This window comes from Onychomys torridus, chromosome 12, assembly GCF_903995425.1.
Source record: "Onychomys torridus chromosome 12, mOncTor1.1, whole genome shotgun sequence".
Classification (NCBI taxonomy): Eukaryota; Metazoa; Chordata; class Mammalia; order Rodentia; family Cricetidae; genus Onychomys; species Onychomys torridus.
The window spans coordinates 16,312,382-16,329,565 of NC_050454.1; the positions used below are offsets into that span (position 1 = coordinate 16,312,382).

General features: G+C 47.1%; 1 protein-coding gene across 1 annotated transcript in view; it reads right to left on the minus strand.

The window, feature by feature from the left end:
* The window catches only part of Parp14 (poly(ADP-ribose) polymerase family member 14), a 31,915-nt gene extending 18,416 nt beyond the window's left edge, over positions 1-13,499 (minus strand). Inside the window, exons 1-5 of the mRNA XM_036204029.1 lie at positions 13,186-13,499; positions 7,103-7,233; positions 6,019-6,052; positions 3,800-4,033; positions 241-477 (exon numbers count right to left, since the gene is read on the minus strand). Of these exons, the coding sequence (XP_036059922.1) occupies positions 241-477; positions 3,800-4,033; positions 6,019-6,052; positions 7,103-7,233; positions 13,186-13,372 (823 nt within the window). The 5' untranslated portion in view covers positions 13,373-13,499. The remainder of the gene's footprint in view (positions 1-240; positions 478-3,799; positions 4,034-6,018; positions 6,053-7,102; positions 7,234-13,185) is intronic.
* Between the last annotated feature and the right edge of the window lie 3,685 nt (positions 13,500-17,184).

Sequence of the window (17,184 nt, forward strand, 5' to 3'; positions counted from 1 at the left end):
TCCTACAATGGCGACATTTCCAGTCAGAGGCGGGAATCACCAGAGGCTCTCCCTCGCCTCTCATCAGCCTGTGTTGCTTCGCCAGGGCGTGCCTTGCTGCCCTATTCTGCACCAAATCCAGATGAATGAATGATTGGTGCCATTTCTGACGGATGAACAGACAAACGCACTCGGGTTGAAGTAACTGCTGAAATGGCCAACCATCCAGGTTATGCTGGGTGGCAGGCCAAGACACATTACCTTTGCTGTCACAAAACTCAACCAGTGCCGAACTCTCTTCCGGGAAACACTCAACCCGGGCAACTCTTCCGCCCCCATTGGAAGGGTTTTCAAAGTAGAGCTGCAGCTGGTAATCATCCACCCCTGGAGGCAGGTTTTCCACCCTAACTACATTCGTTGTTTCCAGAAGTCTCGGCACAAGCTGCAGTCGTCGGTTCGAGTGGTGACCGCTACAATCAATAATAAATTTTCTGGTATCTACAAAACAAAAATAAAATGAGAAAATTTTCGATGACATCTCTAATATGTATGGAAGCAATGGCTTGGCTACCACTGAGAAGGGGGAACTAGCCAATTGCTGAATTTTCTGCCACTGAGCTCTCCTTTAGCCAACCCTCCTGAGAGCACGCCTCACAATGCCACCCTTCCCCCCATTTCCTCAAGACCCTTGACACCCACTCCGCCAGCAGGCAGGAGCCCCAGCCCCAGCCAGGTTACTGACTCCAAACACACAGCCAAGGGCACTTTCAGTTTTATTTTCATGTACACACACACACACACACACACACACACACACACACACACACACAAAGGAAAAATAAACTAGTCAGGAGCCAGGTGCTGATAGCACACGCCTTTAATCCCAGCACTCAGGAGGCAGAGACAGGCGGATCCCTGTGAGTTTGAAGCCAGCCCGGGCTACATAGAGAGGTCCAGAACAGCCAGGGCTATACAGAGAAACCCTGTCTCTGGAGAGAAAAAAAAGCCAGCAACAACAAAACAACTAGTCGTGTTTTTAAAGTTCTCCTCTTTTGTGTTTGTATATACAACTGCCCACATCTGCAGTGCCCGTGTGTGCAGTACCTGTGTGTGCAGTGCCTGTGTCTGCAGTGCCCACACCTGTAGTGCCCATGTCTGCAGTGCCTATGTCTGGAGTGCCTGTGTGTGCAGTTCCCATGTCTGCAGTGCCTGTATGTGCTGTGCTCACAACTGTAGTGCCCTTGTCTGCAGTGCCCATGTGTGCAGTACCAGTGTGTGCAGTGCCATGTCTGCAGTGCCTGTGTGTGCAGTGCCATGTGTGTGCAGTGCCCTTTGTCTGCAGTGCCCATGTGTGCAGTTCCTGCAGTGCCTGTGTGTGCAGTTCCCATGTGTCTGTAGTGCCTGTGTGTGCAGTGCTCATGACTGCAGTGCCTGTGTGTGCAGTGCCTGTGTGTGCAGTACCTGTGTGTGCAGTGCCCTTATCCCACAGGGGAGACAGGGTACTTTTATTTTACTGTGATGCCAAGGATCAACTCGAACCACCCTACCAAAATAGCGCTGTGTCTGCAGCCCTCCTCCGTTTTTTCAGTTGCTCCTATTTATCCTTCCGGACTCCGCCTAATCGTCTCTTAGATTGGCAGGGTGGATGGTGGGCCTGTGGTGCACCAAACTTTGTGCTGGGATCTGGGAAATGAAGACAGGTCCTTCCTTGCTTGTGTATCAGCGGGGAGGTGTGGATCATGAACACAAATGAATTGCCTTTTGGAGCTCCAATGAGGAGCAGATAACACTGGGACTCAGACTCGGGGTGTATATGGTCTCTCTGTGGTCTCTAATTTGAAGACTAAGGGGGGGGGGGTGCCAAATGGATAAGAGGAGGTAGGCAGTGGCCGCATGAACAAGCTTGGTGCCGTTTGGAGATGGTCAGGTGACACTGCTGGAGGACACGCTCAGGTGAGCACAACCATGCACGTTCTAGTCTCCCCCCCCCCCCCCCCGCCTCAGGTTACTAAGCTGAGAGACGACTTCTCTTTCCTCTTCATCATTCATTTACACACATGCCTCCTTCCTCCTCCCAGACAGAGTTCCTCTAGTGAGAGAACTATGATTTTCTTCACCTTTGGGCCTTAGACCCTAAACTGGTACCCGGACCCTAACAGAGGCTATAGTTTGGAGCAAAACTGTCCCAGAGGCTCATGTGGTAAAAGGCTTAGTCCTCTGCTGGTGCTGCTGAGAATAGTGGATCCTTTAACGAGTGAGGCCTGTGGGAAATGTTCCTGTTCTAGAGTGCGGAAGAAGGGGACGAGATGACCCTGTCTCCCTCACCACCACCACCACTGAGACAAACAATCTTCCATCTGCCTCACCATAAGCCCCAAAGCAACAGGGCTAACAGGTCATGAATTGAAGCCACCAAAACCGTGAACTAGAACAATCCTTTTGGAGGCTGACTACCTCAAGTATTTGTTACAGTAACAGAAAGCTAACACAGTATGTATTCCAGATTGCTGCTCAATGAACAGAAGCAAGATCATTTAAATTCAAATTTCCCTTGTGGGTCTAGGGAGATGGCTCAGAGGTTAACATCACTTGATGCCTTTGGCGAGGACTGTGATTCAGTTCCCAGCGTCTGCTTGGAAGCCCACAACCATCTGTAACTCCAGTTTCAGGGGATCCAATGCCCTTTACTGGCCTCTTCAGGTACTGCATGCATGTGGTACATAAACAAATTTTTAAGCTTCCCTTTATAAGAAGTAATAATAAATATGAAATAATAATAGTGCCTTTTATCGAATCCTTACCATGCCTCAGTTACTATGTTAAGAATCATCTCACTTAACCTTCACAGGAATTTAGGTTAAGTATGATCATCCCTGTTTTATGGATGAGTGGATAAGGAACAGAGAAAATAATAACTTGGTCGGCTTCATACACCCAGTTAAGTAACAGGGCTAGAATTCTGACCATACCACACAGTCAGCTTGACTGACACCCCACCACAGCCATGAGACGGGGGGCTTGGACTTGGAAATTTGCCCTGTTCTGGGTGGAGCTGGGTCTTGCTTGTGACAATGACCTAACAGAGCACTAATTTCCTTTTTTGTGTTTATGCATGTGCACACGTAAGTGCATGTGTGTGTGTGCATTTGGAGGACAGAGGACAACTTGTATGAGTCCCCGGGATCAAACTCAGGCTGTCGGGCTTGGTGGTGGTGCCTTTTCCTGCTCTGCCATCCTGCTAGCTGGGACAGTCACCTTCCCCATTCAGTGGGCTCCCTCATCTCTGCATGTGTGACCAGGAAAGGGGAGTGGAGATCAGCTACCCGGGCTACACTCCAGTCCCCCCATCTCTCAGCAACATCGCGCCCCTGTCATAGGGTTGTTGAAAGGAATGAATAAATTAACACGGAAGGGTTTAGCGAGTGCCTGACTTACTTACAGCAAGCACTAAGGGTAAGTTTGTTGGCATTATTGTCTTCCAGTAAGTGTGTCCATTCTTAACTCCTCCCGGGGAAATAAGAGAGAGTTCAAACTCCTCCACTTGAAATCACCTTGCACTTCCTATTTCTCCCCAACCCCACCCATCCACTCAAGCAATCAGATAATAAAGGGCAGTCTATTAAACATACCCAAATTGGATCTCACAATGGATTTGTTTCTCTTTCCGAAATCTGAGGGGAAAGGCATCTGTATTGAATGAGAGGCCTTGTTTATGCACTACAACCAAGAGTCAAACTTTCAGAGATGTCTCAAATTCTGGGGTGTGGCGCACAGACACCTGAGGATGCAGCTTCCCCCCGCCCCGCCCCCAGGGGCTCACCTATAGGCTTCTGAAAGGTAACCACAGCGACGGCAAAATCTCGGATCACTTCCAGCTTGAAGTCATCACTGGTGAGACCACTTACATTCTCCACTAGCATGGTCAGCACAAAGTCAGTCATGTTCTCGGGCACGTTTTCAAATGCCACCATGGAGGAAATGTTTTCACATTCTCTGGGGACATCGTCCCTTGTTTCTGATCTGTCGCTGGGAGATTGTGTTGTATCCAAGTCATCTGATAAATTTGGGAATGACAACAAGTGTAAGGTATTAATTAAATCATGGTTTTATGAATCATCCTGAGACAACCCTCCCCTCCCCCAATCCCATCTCTTGGCTAACTCCGCTGAATGGAAATGTCGGACAGTGGAGCTTTTGCTTTAATGAATTAAAAACTAAAATGTGGGGCTGGAGAGGTGGCTCAACGGTTAAGAGCACTGGCTGCTCTTCCAGAGGACCTGGGTTCAATTCCCAGCACCCACATGGCAGTTCACAACTGTCTGGAACTCCAGTTCCAGGGAATCCAACACCCTCACACAGACAAACATCCAGGCAAAACACTAATGCACATAAAATAAGAATAAATAAATTGTTTTAAAAAAAACTAAAATGTACTATTGTGGTTTTGTTGTTGTTGTTAGTGAATTAACAACTAAAAATAGCATTTTTTTTATTTGTTGTTGTTGTTGTTATCACTAATTCAATTTTATTACTTTTCTCTCCCCCCTCCTTTGTCTTTTTGAGGAATGTGCATCATCCCTCATATGTATCTCTCAAGTACTAGACTGTAATTCCAGAACCAAGCTTCTAAAAGCAGGGCACAGCTTTCTTCATCTTTGTGTTGCTGGCACACGGCCTAGAGCTGAGGCTCATGGATCCTCACTGAGTTGGAGAACTACTGTTGGTCTCACTGGAGGAGATCAAGGGTGTCTGAAATACTCATGCAAAACAAAAGAACAGGTTAAAGATTAACACTATAACAGTATTAATGAGTGCTGTGGGATGTTCTGTATGTCAAATGTGTTGCTCTGATTGGTTAAAATAAATAAAGTGCTAATTGGCCAGTAGCCAGGCAGGAAGGATAGGGTAGATGGGACAAGGAAGAGGAGAATTATGGGAAGTGGAAGGCTGGGTAGAGAGATACTGCCAGCTGCCGCCATGATAAGAAAGATGTAAGGTACTGGTAAGCCACAAGCCACGTGGCAAAGTATAGATTAATAAAAATGGGTTAATTTAAGATAGAAGAAGTAGATAACAAGAAGCCTGCCACGGCCATACAGTTTGTAAACAATGTAAGTCTCTGTGTGCTTACTTGGTTGGGTCTGAGCAACTGTAGGCCTGGTGGGTGAGAGAGATTTGTCCTGACTGTGGGCCAGGCAGGAAAACTCCAGCTACAAATGAGGAATGTCTCATTGGGTAAGACAGCTTGCTGTGTAAGTGTGAGGGCCAGAGTCCAAATCTCCAGCACCCTCATAAATAGCTGGCATCACTCCATGTGCCCGGTATAGGGAGAAGAGATAGGCAGATCCCAAGAACTCTCTGGCCAGCAGAGAGAAGGCAGAAGGCCGAGGGATGGGGGAAAGAAAGAATTCCTTTCCCTAAGATTTGGATGTCTGCATCTCTGGGGTTGTTCTTGCTTATCTTACTCAGCCTGGTTCTTCATTTGTTAGCCTTTATAAAGGTATTATTAGTTGCTCTTTTATTTAAGTCTGGGGCAGGACATGGCCTGCCCACCCACTAGTGAAACAGGAGACCCCCTCCTCCCCAGACCCAGTGCTGGCTGTTCCCTGCAGCAGATGAGGAAAGATGAGCTGGGAAGCTGGGGTCCACCTAAGACACACCAAATGCTCACAGAGCACTACTACCCAAGAAGCACACAGCAAGCATCCATTACGTGTCCTATCCTTGCTATGACTGGCCACCCAAGCACAAGTATCCACCTCCAAGGTCTTCCTTGCCTCTCCTCAGCTGCAAACATCTCCCAGCACCAGAAAGAACTGGTCTTGTTCCTCTGACGGGAGCCTGAAGAGCTGAACGGGCTCCCTCAGGGAATGCTTCATACACATCTGGCTGAAACTGGAAAGATGACGCAATGCCAGGCGGCTCTGAGCTGAGCAGATCCTGCCTGGTGTGGATCTAGAGGGAAGATCTCCCTAGCAACCTGTTTAATAAACACAAAACTGCCTGGTGAACACTAGGACCGCCTTAGCTGAGACTTACCTGGTTCCGCAGCGCCTTTTTTTGTCTTGGATTCCTAAAACCCAAACAGTAAGACAGCATTAATACAAGAAACATTTCTTTTTGTTTGTTTGGTTGGTTGGTTGGTTTGTTGGTTGGTTTTGTTTGTTTTTTCAAGACAGGGTTTCTCTGTGTAACTAACTGTTCTGGCTGTCCAGGAACCTCCTTTATAGACCAGGATGGCCTCGAACTTACAGAGATCCACCTGCCTCTGCCTTCCGAGTGCTGAGATTAAAGGTGTATATCACCAGCACCCAGCAACTACAAATCATTTCATATATAAATAAAACACCTCTTGGGACGGACTGGAGATGTAAGTTAATTGAAATTGAAATGATAATGACACATTTGGGTAATGGGCTGGTGAATGGATCAGAGGCTACCATGTTACAGCGTGTCTTCTCTGCTGGTCACAACAGTCATTGATGAAATGAGACATACACAAGCGTCTCCAGCTCATGCCAAGGGTAAGGCAGCTTAGCCCATGGCTAAGCTGTATGTTTACTGTATGAGCATGGTGCATGTGCTACACAGAGGTCCCTGGCAATCTTCTTCACAACTGAGGGAACAGCACACACAGCGTGGACTGCTGGCCTTTCAAGACAACAAAAACAAAATGGCAGGCTTCTGGTTATAAAGAAACCAAGACAAATAGGTGCAAACTTTGACGCCCCAAGTTTATTACTATTGTACCCCACAAAACCTCGACTCTTCCAAAAGTGTCAAAAAATGGCTGCTTCTCCATTGTTTACTGCCCTTCCTGCTCCACAGTTCCAAGCTGCCATTCTCAAGCTAGTGTGACTGAGGCCTTCATCTACCATTCTCCTGTTCTTTTCTTTTCAAAATACAGTCTCACTATGTAGCCTTGGCTGGTCTGGACTCACTATGTAAATCAGGCTAGCCTTGAACACATAGAGATCTCCTACCTCTACTTTCTGAGTGCTGGGATCAAAGGTGTGGGGGCCACCTCACCCGGCATGTCTTCACCATATTTTCATCACGGAGAATCCCACACACCTTGGAATAATACCCTGTGTCCTTTTGTGTCTCTCATAGGTATCCTTACCTCTTCTGGAACTGCTTCCTTAGAGACTGAGGCTTCACCTGGGTCTTCAGGCAACCAGACAGTTAACTTGAATGTCCCTTTTCCTTGCCACACTAACTCATGATTCTCTTTCTCCAGAACATTCTGCCGAACTGAAGAGTGAAAAACAAAACAAAACACACAAAAAAACTTTTAAGCCAAATTGCAAGCAATTTTCCTTACATAATTAGTTCATGATTTCTACAGACTTCACCACTATGAGCCAGCAGCTCATCCGGTTTCTCTAAGAAGCAAGCTCCTGGAAAGAAGGAAACTTTATCAAATGGATTAGAATTTCACCTTTAACCTTATTCTGTGTGCATTATTCATGCTGTGTACAAGTGGTCCACATGGAGAAGTGTGTGCCACTGGTGATGTGGAGGCCACGGTAGGACACTGGGTATTTCCTTGCATCTCTCTGCCTTCTGGCCTGGAGACCAGGTCTCTCACTGAACCTGAAGCTTGTCCTTTTGCCTAGGCTTGCTGGCCAGAGAGTTCTTGGGATCTGTACTCTACATGGGGCACATGTAGCCATGTTCCGCTGTTTATGAGGGTGCTGGAGATTCAAACTCTGGCCCTCACACTTACACAGCAAGCTATCTTACCTAGTGAACCATTCCCCTGCCCCTAAAACTTACTGGGGTGTTGTGGGGTTTTGTTGTTTTGTTGAGACAAGGTCTTACTATGTATCCCTGGTTGCCCTAGAACTTGCTCTGTAGACCAGGCTGGCCTCAAACTCACAGAGAGAGGCCTGCCTCTGTCTCTCAAGTGCTGGGGTCAAAGCATGTTCTGTCATGCCCGGATTACTTCTTAATATTCATTGCGTCAGCTTAGTGATGGAGTGTTCCCCAAGGGCCTTGAGATTATAAACATGGTTGCCAGGTCATTGTCTAATGGGAGGTGCTAGAAGCTTTGAGACGTGGAGCCTAGGGACTGGAGATATGGCTCAGCGGTCAAGAGCACTGGCTGTTCTTCCAGAGGTTCTGAGTTCAATTCCCAGCAACCACATAATGGCTCACAACCATCTGTAATGAGATCTGGCACCCACTTCTGGCCTGCAGGCATATATGCAAGCAGAATACTGCATATGTAATAAATAATAAATCTTTTTTTTTGTTTTGTTTTGTTTTTTTTTGTTTGTTTGTTTGTTTTGTTTTGTTTTGTTTTTTTGTTTTTTGAGGCAGGGTTTTTCTGTAGCTTTGGAGCCTGTCCTGGACTAGCTCTATAGACCAGGCTGGCCTTGAACTCACAGAGATCCACCTGCCTCTGCCTCCCAGGTGCTGGGATTACAGGTGTGCGCCACCACCGCCCGGCAATAAATCTTTAAAAAAAAAGAAGAAGAAGAAGAAGAAGTGGAGCCTAGAGGAAGGAACTTAGATTCCAGGGGTGGGGGTCGGGGGTGAGGGGAGCTTGATCCTGGGACACCAGCCCTTTCCTCCTTTCTTTATCACTTCATAGCCAAGAGTTCTCAACAGTGTGCTGCCTTGTGCCATTGGCCCCAAAGCAGAAGGCCAAGTGACTGTAGACCAAAACCTCAAAAACTGTTGAGCCCAGATAAACCCTTCCTCTATTCAAGATGATTATCTCGCAACAATGGACTGCTGGTGAACACCGTTGGCATCCTGCTAAACAAATCCACTTACAAAGCCTTAGTCTTCTTATTGACTAATGAGGGTAACAGGAATTGTTTTGAGTCAGTAAGTGCATGTGTTGAAGAAATACAGTTTAGTAGTTCAGTACTTGTACTGTACTCAGTAGGTGCTGACGTTAGGAATATTTATAATTACAAGGATAACTAGGTACATGGTATGATGAGAGCCATGTTTTAGGGAGGTGACCCAGCTGGCCACTATCAGAATGAACAGGAGTCCAGCCACTTCAACTAACACTGCAGCCTGCAGTGATAAACAACCCATATTTGGTAGTAAAGGGAGCAGGAAAAAAATGGAGTAGAAGATTTTGAAAAATAAAAGAAAAACAAAACACAGAATTAGAACACTGGACAGCTGAACTACAATGAAAACTGAACAGAATCCAAAGACTTGCCATTTGATTTCCAACTCACCCACTAGCTAGCTGAGTAAAGAAATAAACATCTCTGGAGCAGAGTTTTCGCTATTGAAAGGATCAAGGAATGCTGTCCATCACATGGAGAGCTATGAAAATGTAAACTGTAAGCATCAGAAACAGCAGCCAGAGAGAGAAGAGGGAAATCTGAGTAGCTCAGACCATGGAGAACCAGGAAGGTACAGGAGGTCCCTGGCCCACAGACAGATCAAGGAGAAAGCTACCAGAACCTTTCTGTTCACAGTTGCTGCTAAATGTTCTCTGATGGGCAGCTCGTCGGATGAGCTCAGAGCCTATCATAAAGGGAGACATGACAGTTCTCCCACCTCAGCCACGAAGAGGGCAGGCCAAATGGACTTCACTTAGATGTTCATCCAGAAGGAACAGGGGACTCTCTATGACTAGTCAGGAGTTTCCAGAGAAGCTGTATGGGGCTGGTAAGGGGACTGAGGACTGTGTGACCTAACTGGAAGCCAGTTGCCTAATGTCATGCATCTCTATGTTGCATCCCTCTTCTTCTTTCCTGGACTTTGGTGAAGTCCATCCAAGGTATCCAAACATGACTGCCTCTTCTTGGATTGTATGCAATATGTATGGACACAAGTATTGCCAGAGGGCCACAGTGGCAATAGCAGTATTCCCAAGAAGAAAGTGAAGGGGGGCTGCTGTGGGATAATGCTTTTGTACGCTGGTTTAATAAAACGCTGATTGGCCAGTAGTCAGGCAAGAAGTATAGGCGGGATAAGCAGACAAGGAGAATTCTGGGAAGAGGAAGGCTGAGTCAGGAGATGCCAGCCCGCTGTCCAGGGAGCAGCATGTAATGGCACACAGGTAAAGCCATAGAAAATGAGGCAGGGCAGTGATGGCACACACCTTTAATCTCAGCACTTGGGAGGTGGAGCCAGGTGGATCTCTTTGAGTTTGAGGCCAGCCTGGGTTATCAAGTGAGTTCCAGGAAAAAGGTGCAAAGCTACACAGAGAAACCCTGTCTTGAAAAAAAAAAAAAAAGAAAGAAAGAAAGAAAGAAAGAAAGAAAGAAAGAAAAGAAAACGTGGTGACATATAGATGAACAGAAATGGGTTAGTTTAAATGTAAGAGCTAGTTAGTAGTTGGCATGAGCTAATGGCCAAGCAGTTTTCGTTAATATAAGCCTTTGTGTGTTTACTTGGGTCTGAGCAGCTGCAGACAGGGCAGGACACAGGAAAACTTCCAGCTACAGGGGGTGGGGTTGGAAAAATGGCTCAGTGGTTAAGAGCACTGACTGCTCTTCCAGAAGACTGGGGTTTAATTCCCAGCACCCACATGGCAGCTCACACCTGTGTGTAACTCCAGGATTTGACACCCTCACACAGACATACATGCAAGCAAAACACCAATGCACATAAAATAAAATTAATAATAATAAGAAGAAGGATAATAATAATAATAAGAAGAAGAAGAAGAAGAAGAAAGTGAATCTCAGAGGAGTCAAAATTCTGTCATCTAGCCTCTCCCCTGTGCCCGTCTCAAGTCAACTGTGTTCAGTTAAGAAGGTGGTGGGTTCTAGGGTTAAGAGTACTGGCTGCCCTTCTAGAGGACCCAGATTCAGTTCTCATCAACCACATAGCAGTCTACAAGATCTGTAACTCCAGTTCCAGGGGATCTGCTGCCCTCTTGTAGCCTCTGCAAGCACTGCATGCATGTGGTATATAGACTGACAAACAGGCAAACACCCACACACATACAATAGAAATAAATGTGTGTGTGTGTGTGTGTGTGTGTGGTTTTAGAGACAGAGACAGAGTTTCTCTGGGTAACAGTCCTGGCATTTGCTTTGTAGACCAGGCTGGCCTTGAACTCACAGAGCTCTGCCTGCCTCCATCTCCCGAGTACTGGAATTAAAGGCATCTGCCACCACCCAGCCAAATCTTTTTTTTTTTTTTTTTTTTTTTTAAGATTAGTTTCCTTACTTCAAGAATACCTAGGCCCTCACATACTAAACAGGAGCCCATTTAGGACTAGAAAGTATGATAAAGTGTGCACATCTGAAATGGGGTTTACAGTGATTTGAGTTTGGGTCTGAGAGTATAACTCCATGTCCTAAGGGGAAAAAAGACATACATGCTCAACAGTATTTGCCCTGGGACTGCAAGGGCAAATCTATTGCAGGGAAATTCCAGCTGACTTGTTGCTCAGGGAGCAGTGCCTCGAATAGGAAACCAAAAGTGAATGGAAATCTAGTCACTCTAAAGACTGACGCTCAACAACGATACATTTTAATATGTTTTGAGTCATCTGTGTTGGGAGTAAAATGCGAGGGATCACCTGAGCCATCTGGAAGAAGAGAGGGATTGTGGGCTGGAAGCCCCGGAGGGAGAAAGTTGTGCCTTTGATGTTTGGGAGGTGAGCCCAGCCCAGCCTTCCCCTCACCTGCCCAGAGGTCTGTTGTGAAGGCTAGAACTGGAACTGTATCACCACAACCATTTTTTCCCACACTGTGTATGTCATTATACTACCAATATCTTATATATTCTCTCCATTTTGGTGAGTTGAGGTTCTCAATAAACAACGGAGATTTTTGCAGACTTCAGCATGTCCTGGTCACTTCAGAGGGTTGGTGGCACATGCTTCCCCACTCACTCCCACACTCACTGTGTCTAGTTACCCCATCCTCCCTGTGAGCAGGATGCAGTAGTCTGTGCCCCTAACATGCCACCAACGTTTGAGGACAGCTCTAGAGAAGAACACACTCCATAAGGGTCATGTCTACTGGGGTATGGACAGCTGGAATAAACTGGGAACCTTCTATAGTCGTTCTCACCCTGTGGGTGGCGACTCCTCCAAGGCTAGAGCCACCCTTTCATAGGGGTCGCCTAAGGCCATTAGAAAACAGAGATAATTATATTACGATCCATAGCAGTAGCAGAATTACAGATCTGAAGTAACAACGAAAATAATTTTATGGTTAGGTGCCACCACATGTATAATAGGGTTGTAGGGTATTACAGGGTCATAGCAGGAGGAAGGTTGAGAACCACTGCTGTAGGAAAAGTGAAATCAAGCCTAGGATAACATGATTCTTGCTTTCCGGAAGGGGTCGGCGCCATGCAGGTCTCTTGTGCTCTCCTACCCAAGCTTTCTGAAAACCTGTCATTTTTCCTTCTTGGACCCCTGATGGGCCCTTACCTTGCCTATAGCCTGGCCTCCTTGCGTCTCCTCTGGCCCAAGTGCTTCTCCAAATCCAGGGACAGGAAGGAGGAATTGCTACATTCTGAGGATGACCCTAAGCTACAAAATCTCTTGTGGGAACCAAGTGGCCTTCTAGAAGCCACAGGTCTAGGGCTTTGGCTCACCCATCTGAGCAAACAAGCAAGGCTGGCCTCCCTTGCCATTTGCGACAGAAGTGGGGAACGTTCAGCTTCTCAATTGTTCCGGGGCCTTCCAGCGATGAGGGAACCCCCACTCCATGCCCTCACCCCCACCGGGCCTCAAAGCTCACAGCCACCTCAGGCCGCAGGAGGCGGAAGGACAAAGCAGGAACAAGACCCCAGGCTGTGGCACAAGAGCTCCAGGGCTCTTCCCTCCCCGAGCTCGCACCCCAAAGACACCCCGTCCCCAGAATCCTGCGATTGCGACCCAGGATACTAGCTGACCCAGGACTCAAGTTTTTCCATTCTTTTCCTGCACGACCTGAATAATAAAAGGGGGGGGGGGGGAGGGAGGGAGGGAAGGGAGAGGGAGAGAGGGAGAGGGAGAGAGAGAGAGAGAGAGAGAGAGAGAGAGAGAGAGAGAGAGAGAGAGAGAGAGAGAGAGAGAGAGAGAGAGAGAAACGGGAAGGTTCACAGCATCAGGAAGCGCCTGGAAGAGCAAAGGGAACCGCCACTCCGGGATGCGCTCGCCACCCAGGTTCTGCCCCCAGGATCTCCCCCTCCCACGGGGCTGTAGCCGAGTTCTTGGCCTGGCACCTGTGGCCTCGAACCCCGCGCGGGGTGACCTTCCTTGGCCTTCGCGCCCCTCACCGTCATCCGGGGAGAAGAGCACCAGGAAGCGCCCCGGGCTCCCGGGCTGCTGGACGACCTCGCACTCCCCTCCGCCCGACTTCTTCCGGCTCTGGAAGTACATTTGCAACTTGTTGATCAAGGTCTTCGGGGGGTCGGGGCCCCAAGACCCCTCTACCAGCAGCGGGAACGACCCGGACGCTGCCATCCTGGCTGGCCTGGGTGACGGCGACTGCCGGGTCGCCCAAGCTGCTCAGGGTTTTACTTTAACTTCTCTTTCGCTTTCATTTCCTGGAAATTCCTCCCCGCCCTAAGTTTCTATCTTCACCCAGCTGTGCCGGGATTGGAATACTGCAAACACCCCCCACCCCACCCCACACACACAAGGGCCCCCGACACACCCAGTCCCCCACTTTCTTCTCCTGTCCTCAATAGAACTGTGTCAATCCTGCCTAGCTGGCGGTCCCCCAGACTCCAGCCTCCAGTGCACCTTGCATAGCGGCTCCCTAGCTGGGCTCCGCCCTCACTCCACCCCGGCCACACTCCACCCCGGCCACAGCGAGCTTTCCTCCATCACTACAATAATTTCAGTACACCCGAAACCCACACTGTATGAGAGGAAAGGGGCTCACAAAAGGATCCTCTCGGGATGCTCCCTGCTCACTAGGGGACCAACCATCAGAGTTAGACGTGTCTTTCCTGCTTCTGAATTCTGTTTGCTCATCTGTGAACACTCTGTGTCTACAAACTCCCAGATCTGCATACTACAGAGAGGCTGGAGAAAAGGTGGGCTCTAACCTGCCCCTGAAGGGAGGATTTGTTGAAGCATATGAAAAGTTCATCCAGGAGTAGGCCAAGCAAGAGGCTGAATAAATAATAAGTAGTGCAGGTGTGAATGTGTGTATACTCAACAGGATGAGCAAGAAAGTTTCAGAGACATGATTAAAGAGAAGCTTTGCCAGATTGGGCGGCGGTGGTGCGCAGGACTTTAATCCCAGCACTCGAGAGGCAGAGGCAGGAGGATCTCTATGAGTTTGAGGCCAGCCCGGTCTACAGAGCAAGTTCCAAGACAGGCTCCAAAGATACAGAGATACCCTGTCTCAAGAAACCGAGAGACAAAAGAAGAGGGGATCAAGATCATGATGGGGAAACCTACAGAGACAGTTGACCAGTGCTAGTTGAAGCTCACTGACTCTGGACTGACAGCTCGGGAACCTGCATGGGACTGAACTAGGCCCGCTGAATGTGGGTGACAGTTGTGTGGCTTGATCTGTTTGTGGGGTCCCTGGCAGCAGGACCAGGACTTAACCCCGGGAGCATGAACTGGCCTTTTGGAACCCATTCCCTGTGGTGGGATACCTTGTGCAGCCTTGATACAATGGGGAGGGGCTAGGCTCTCTTTCAACTTGGTATGCCAGACTTTGTTGACTACCATGGGAGGCCTGACCCACTCTGAGGAGTGGATGGGGGTAGAGTGGGAGGGAGGTGAGGAGGCGGGAGAAGGGGAGGGAGGGGGAACTGGGGTTAGTATGTAAAGTGAAAAAAAATTTTAATAAATAAATATATTTAAATAAAAAAGGAACCGAGAGAGAGAGAGAGAGAGAGAGAGAGAGAGAGAGAGAAGAAATAGCAATCCTACCCAGATCTTTCCAGAGGTTGACTGAACAGAAAGATGGGGAGTCAGGCAGTGAATGGGGGTGGGAGTTTGGGCTCAGAAAGTTTTTATTTTTGTTTCTTAAATTTAAATATTTTGAAGCTAGAAAAGCCCTACATATTCATAAATGTTTGCACAAACAAGGGATCTGGAAGACGTTGGTGGCCTCAGCCCTGACCTCCCCAGGCGCCAGCAGCAAGGCATTGTGAACAAAGACTGGGGTTGGATGAAATCTATGCGTTTTTACAGCTAGGATTGCAGTTTGAAGGTGGTACAGCTCAGTGAGAGGCTCGTGAAAAGTTTGGTAATACTGAAAGGCTTCTGAAGGTACAATGACTCAAAATGAATTCAAAATCAATTGCATAACACATTGCCTATGGCCATGCTCAACGGTGTCGTGTTTCCTGAAATCACTGCAGCCTTGTTCTGAGCACGCACTTTCCAGAAGAGGCCTTCACACCAGATGACACCAAGGAACACTCTGAAACACCTCAGCTCAGATGAGAGACTTTGGTATGATGCCAATTGCAGTTTCTATTGTATACTAAGTTTCTGTTCTTTTTTTTTTTTTTTCCTTCGAGACTTCCTCTATGTAACAGTTGTGGCTGTCCTGGAACTTGCTCTGTAGACGAGGCTGACCTCGAACTCACAGAGATACTCCTGCCTTTGCCTCCCGAGTGCTGGGATTAAAGGTATGCGCCACCACCGCCCTGAAAAGTTTCTGTCTTATAGAAACACGTTATCTTAGTAACAAAAACAGACTTTTAATATGTTCCTGGTGTAATTATCAAATTAGTCTGTCTTTGGATTGCATCATGGTAGAATGCTTAGTTTTAAAAATTGCTTTTTCAGCTATGTGGTGGCGGCACACACCTTTAATCCCAGCACTCGAGAGGCAGAGCCAGGCAGATCTCTGTGAGTTCGAGGCCAGCCTGGGCTACCAAGTAAGTTCCAGGAGAGGCTCAATGCTACGCAGGGAAACCCTGTCTCGAAAAACCAAAAAAAAAAAAAAAAAAAAAAAAGCTATTTCAGAGGTTGTAATCCAGCACCCATATGGCAGCTCACAACCACCCTAGTTCCAGGAAATCTAATACACTCTTCTGGTTTCTGTGGTCACTTCATACACATGTGATGCACTGACACACATGCAGGCAAAACACCCATGCACATAAAATAAAAACAAATAAAATCAAATTCCTTTCAACAAATTTTGGCTTGGGAATTAAGACAGAATTTCCTACTATTTCTGAAATGGTCAAAAACATGCATCTGCCATTTTATATTGTGTATTTAATTCAAAGTAGGATTATCAACATTGACAACTGTGAAATAAAAAATATTCATTAACTCTGAAAAAAAATGAAAAGGTCCTGCAAATATTCAGCCAAGATTTAGTTCTTTATGTAAAAAATACATTTGTTGCAATATGCAAATTTGCTTCCATTTTTAGTAAATGATAAAAGTGTATGTGAACTCAAGAATTGTCTTAAAATAACTTTCTTTATGAGTTATTATCAGTAAATGCTTGATTTATATACCTGAGGTTGCATTAAAGATTGTCAGATGTGAGAGGAAGAAGTCCTAGCTTAGGCTCTGTCAAGTTCAGAGAAACTTTGGAGAAAGACAGACCTTGCTTATTGTTACTTAATCCCAAAGAACCGAAACAGTATAAAGAGGGTCAGAGACCCAGAGAAGAGCATTTGCTGTTTTGTTTTTCCTGATCTTTAATACTGCTGGACAGTCTCCAGGAATCTTTCTCCAATTTTCAGCATTCTGCCTACAGATGGCGCTCATCATCTGATCCAAACAGCATTGGACCCTGGCGTAGTAGAGGACAGAGGGGTGGGTTATATTGTCAACTCTTCCTTGACTGTCTCTGGCTAACCCAAACCACAAGGAAAACTGGCAACCTCTTTCCCAGAACCTAAGAGTTCCAGAGTTGGGCAAAAGGTTTCTCGTTTTCCTCACACCATCAACTTATAAGAAATAAAGTCATGTTGTAGAGTCCGAGAGTCCAAACAACCCAAGCAGGCACAAGAGTCCACACAAAGCAAGATCGTTATTGAACTGGGCAGCAAAAACTAACGCCCAGGGACAACAGTACAAACTCGGGAGCTGACTGCGTCCCTGAATGTTCATTTCAGCAAATATTTAAGCAGAAAAACTGCAACCATCTGTACCAAGTCACAGTTACATTTCTCACCAGTTGGGATTCAGGGATAGGGGACTTTCCTAGGAACACTTCCTGTGAATCAGTGTTCTTGTCCTCATTACTTTGTTTACTCAACCATGGCAGGGCACCTTGCCCACCATTCATATCTCAACCTGCCAACCAGGATGTCACGATGTCAGTTACCCAGGGAGGT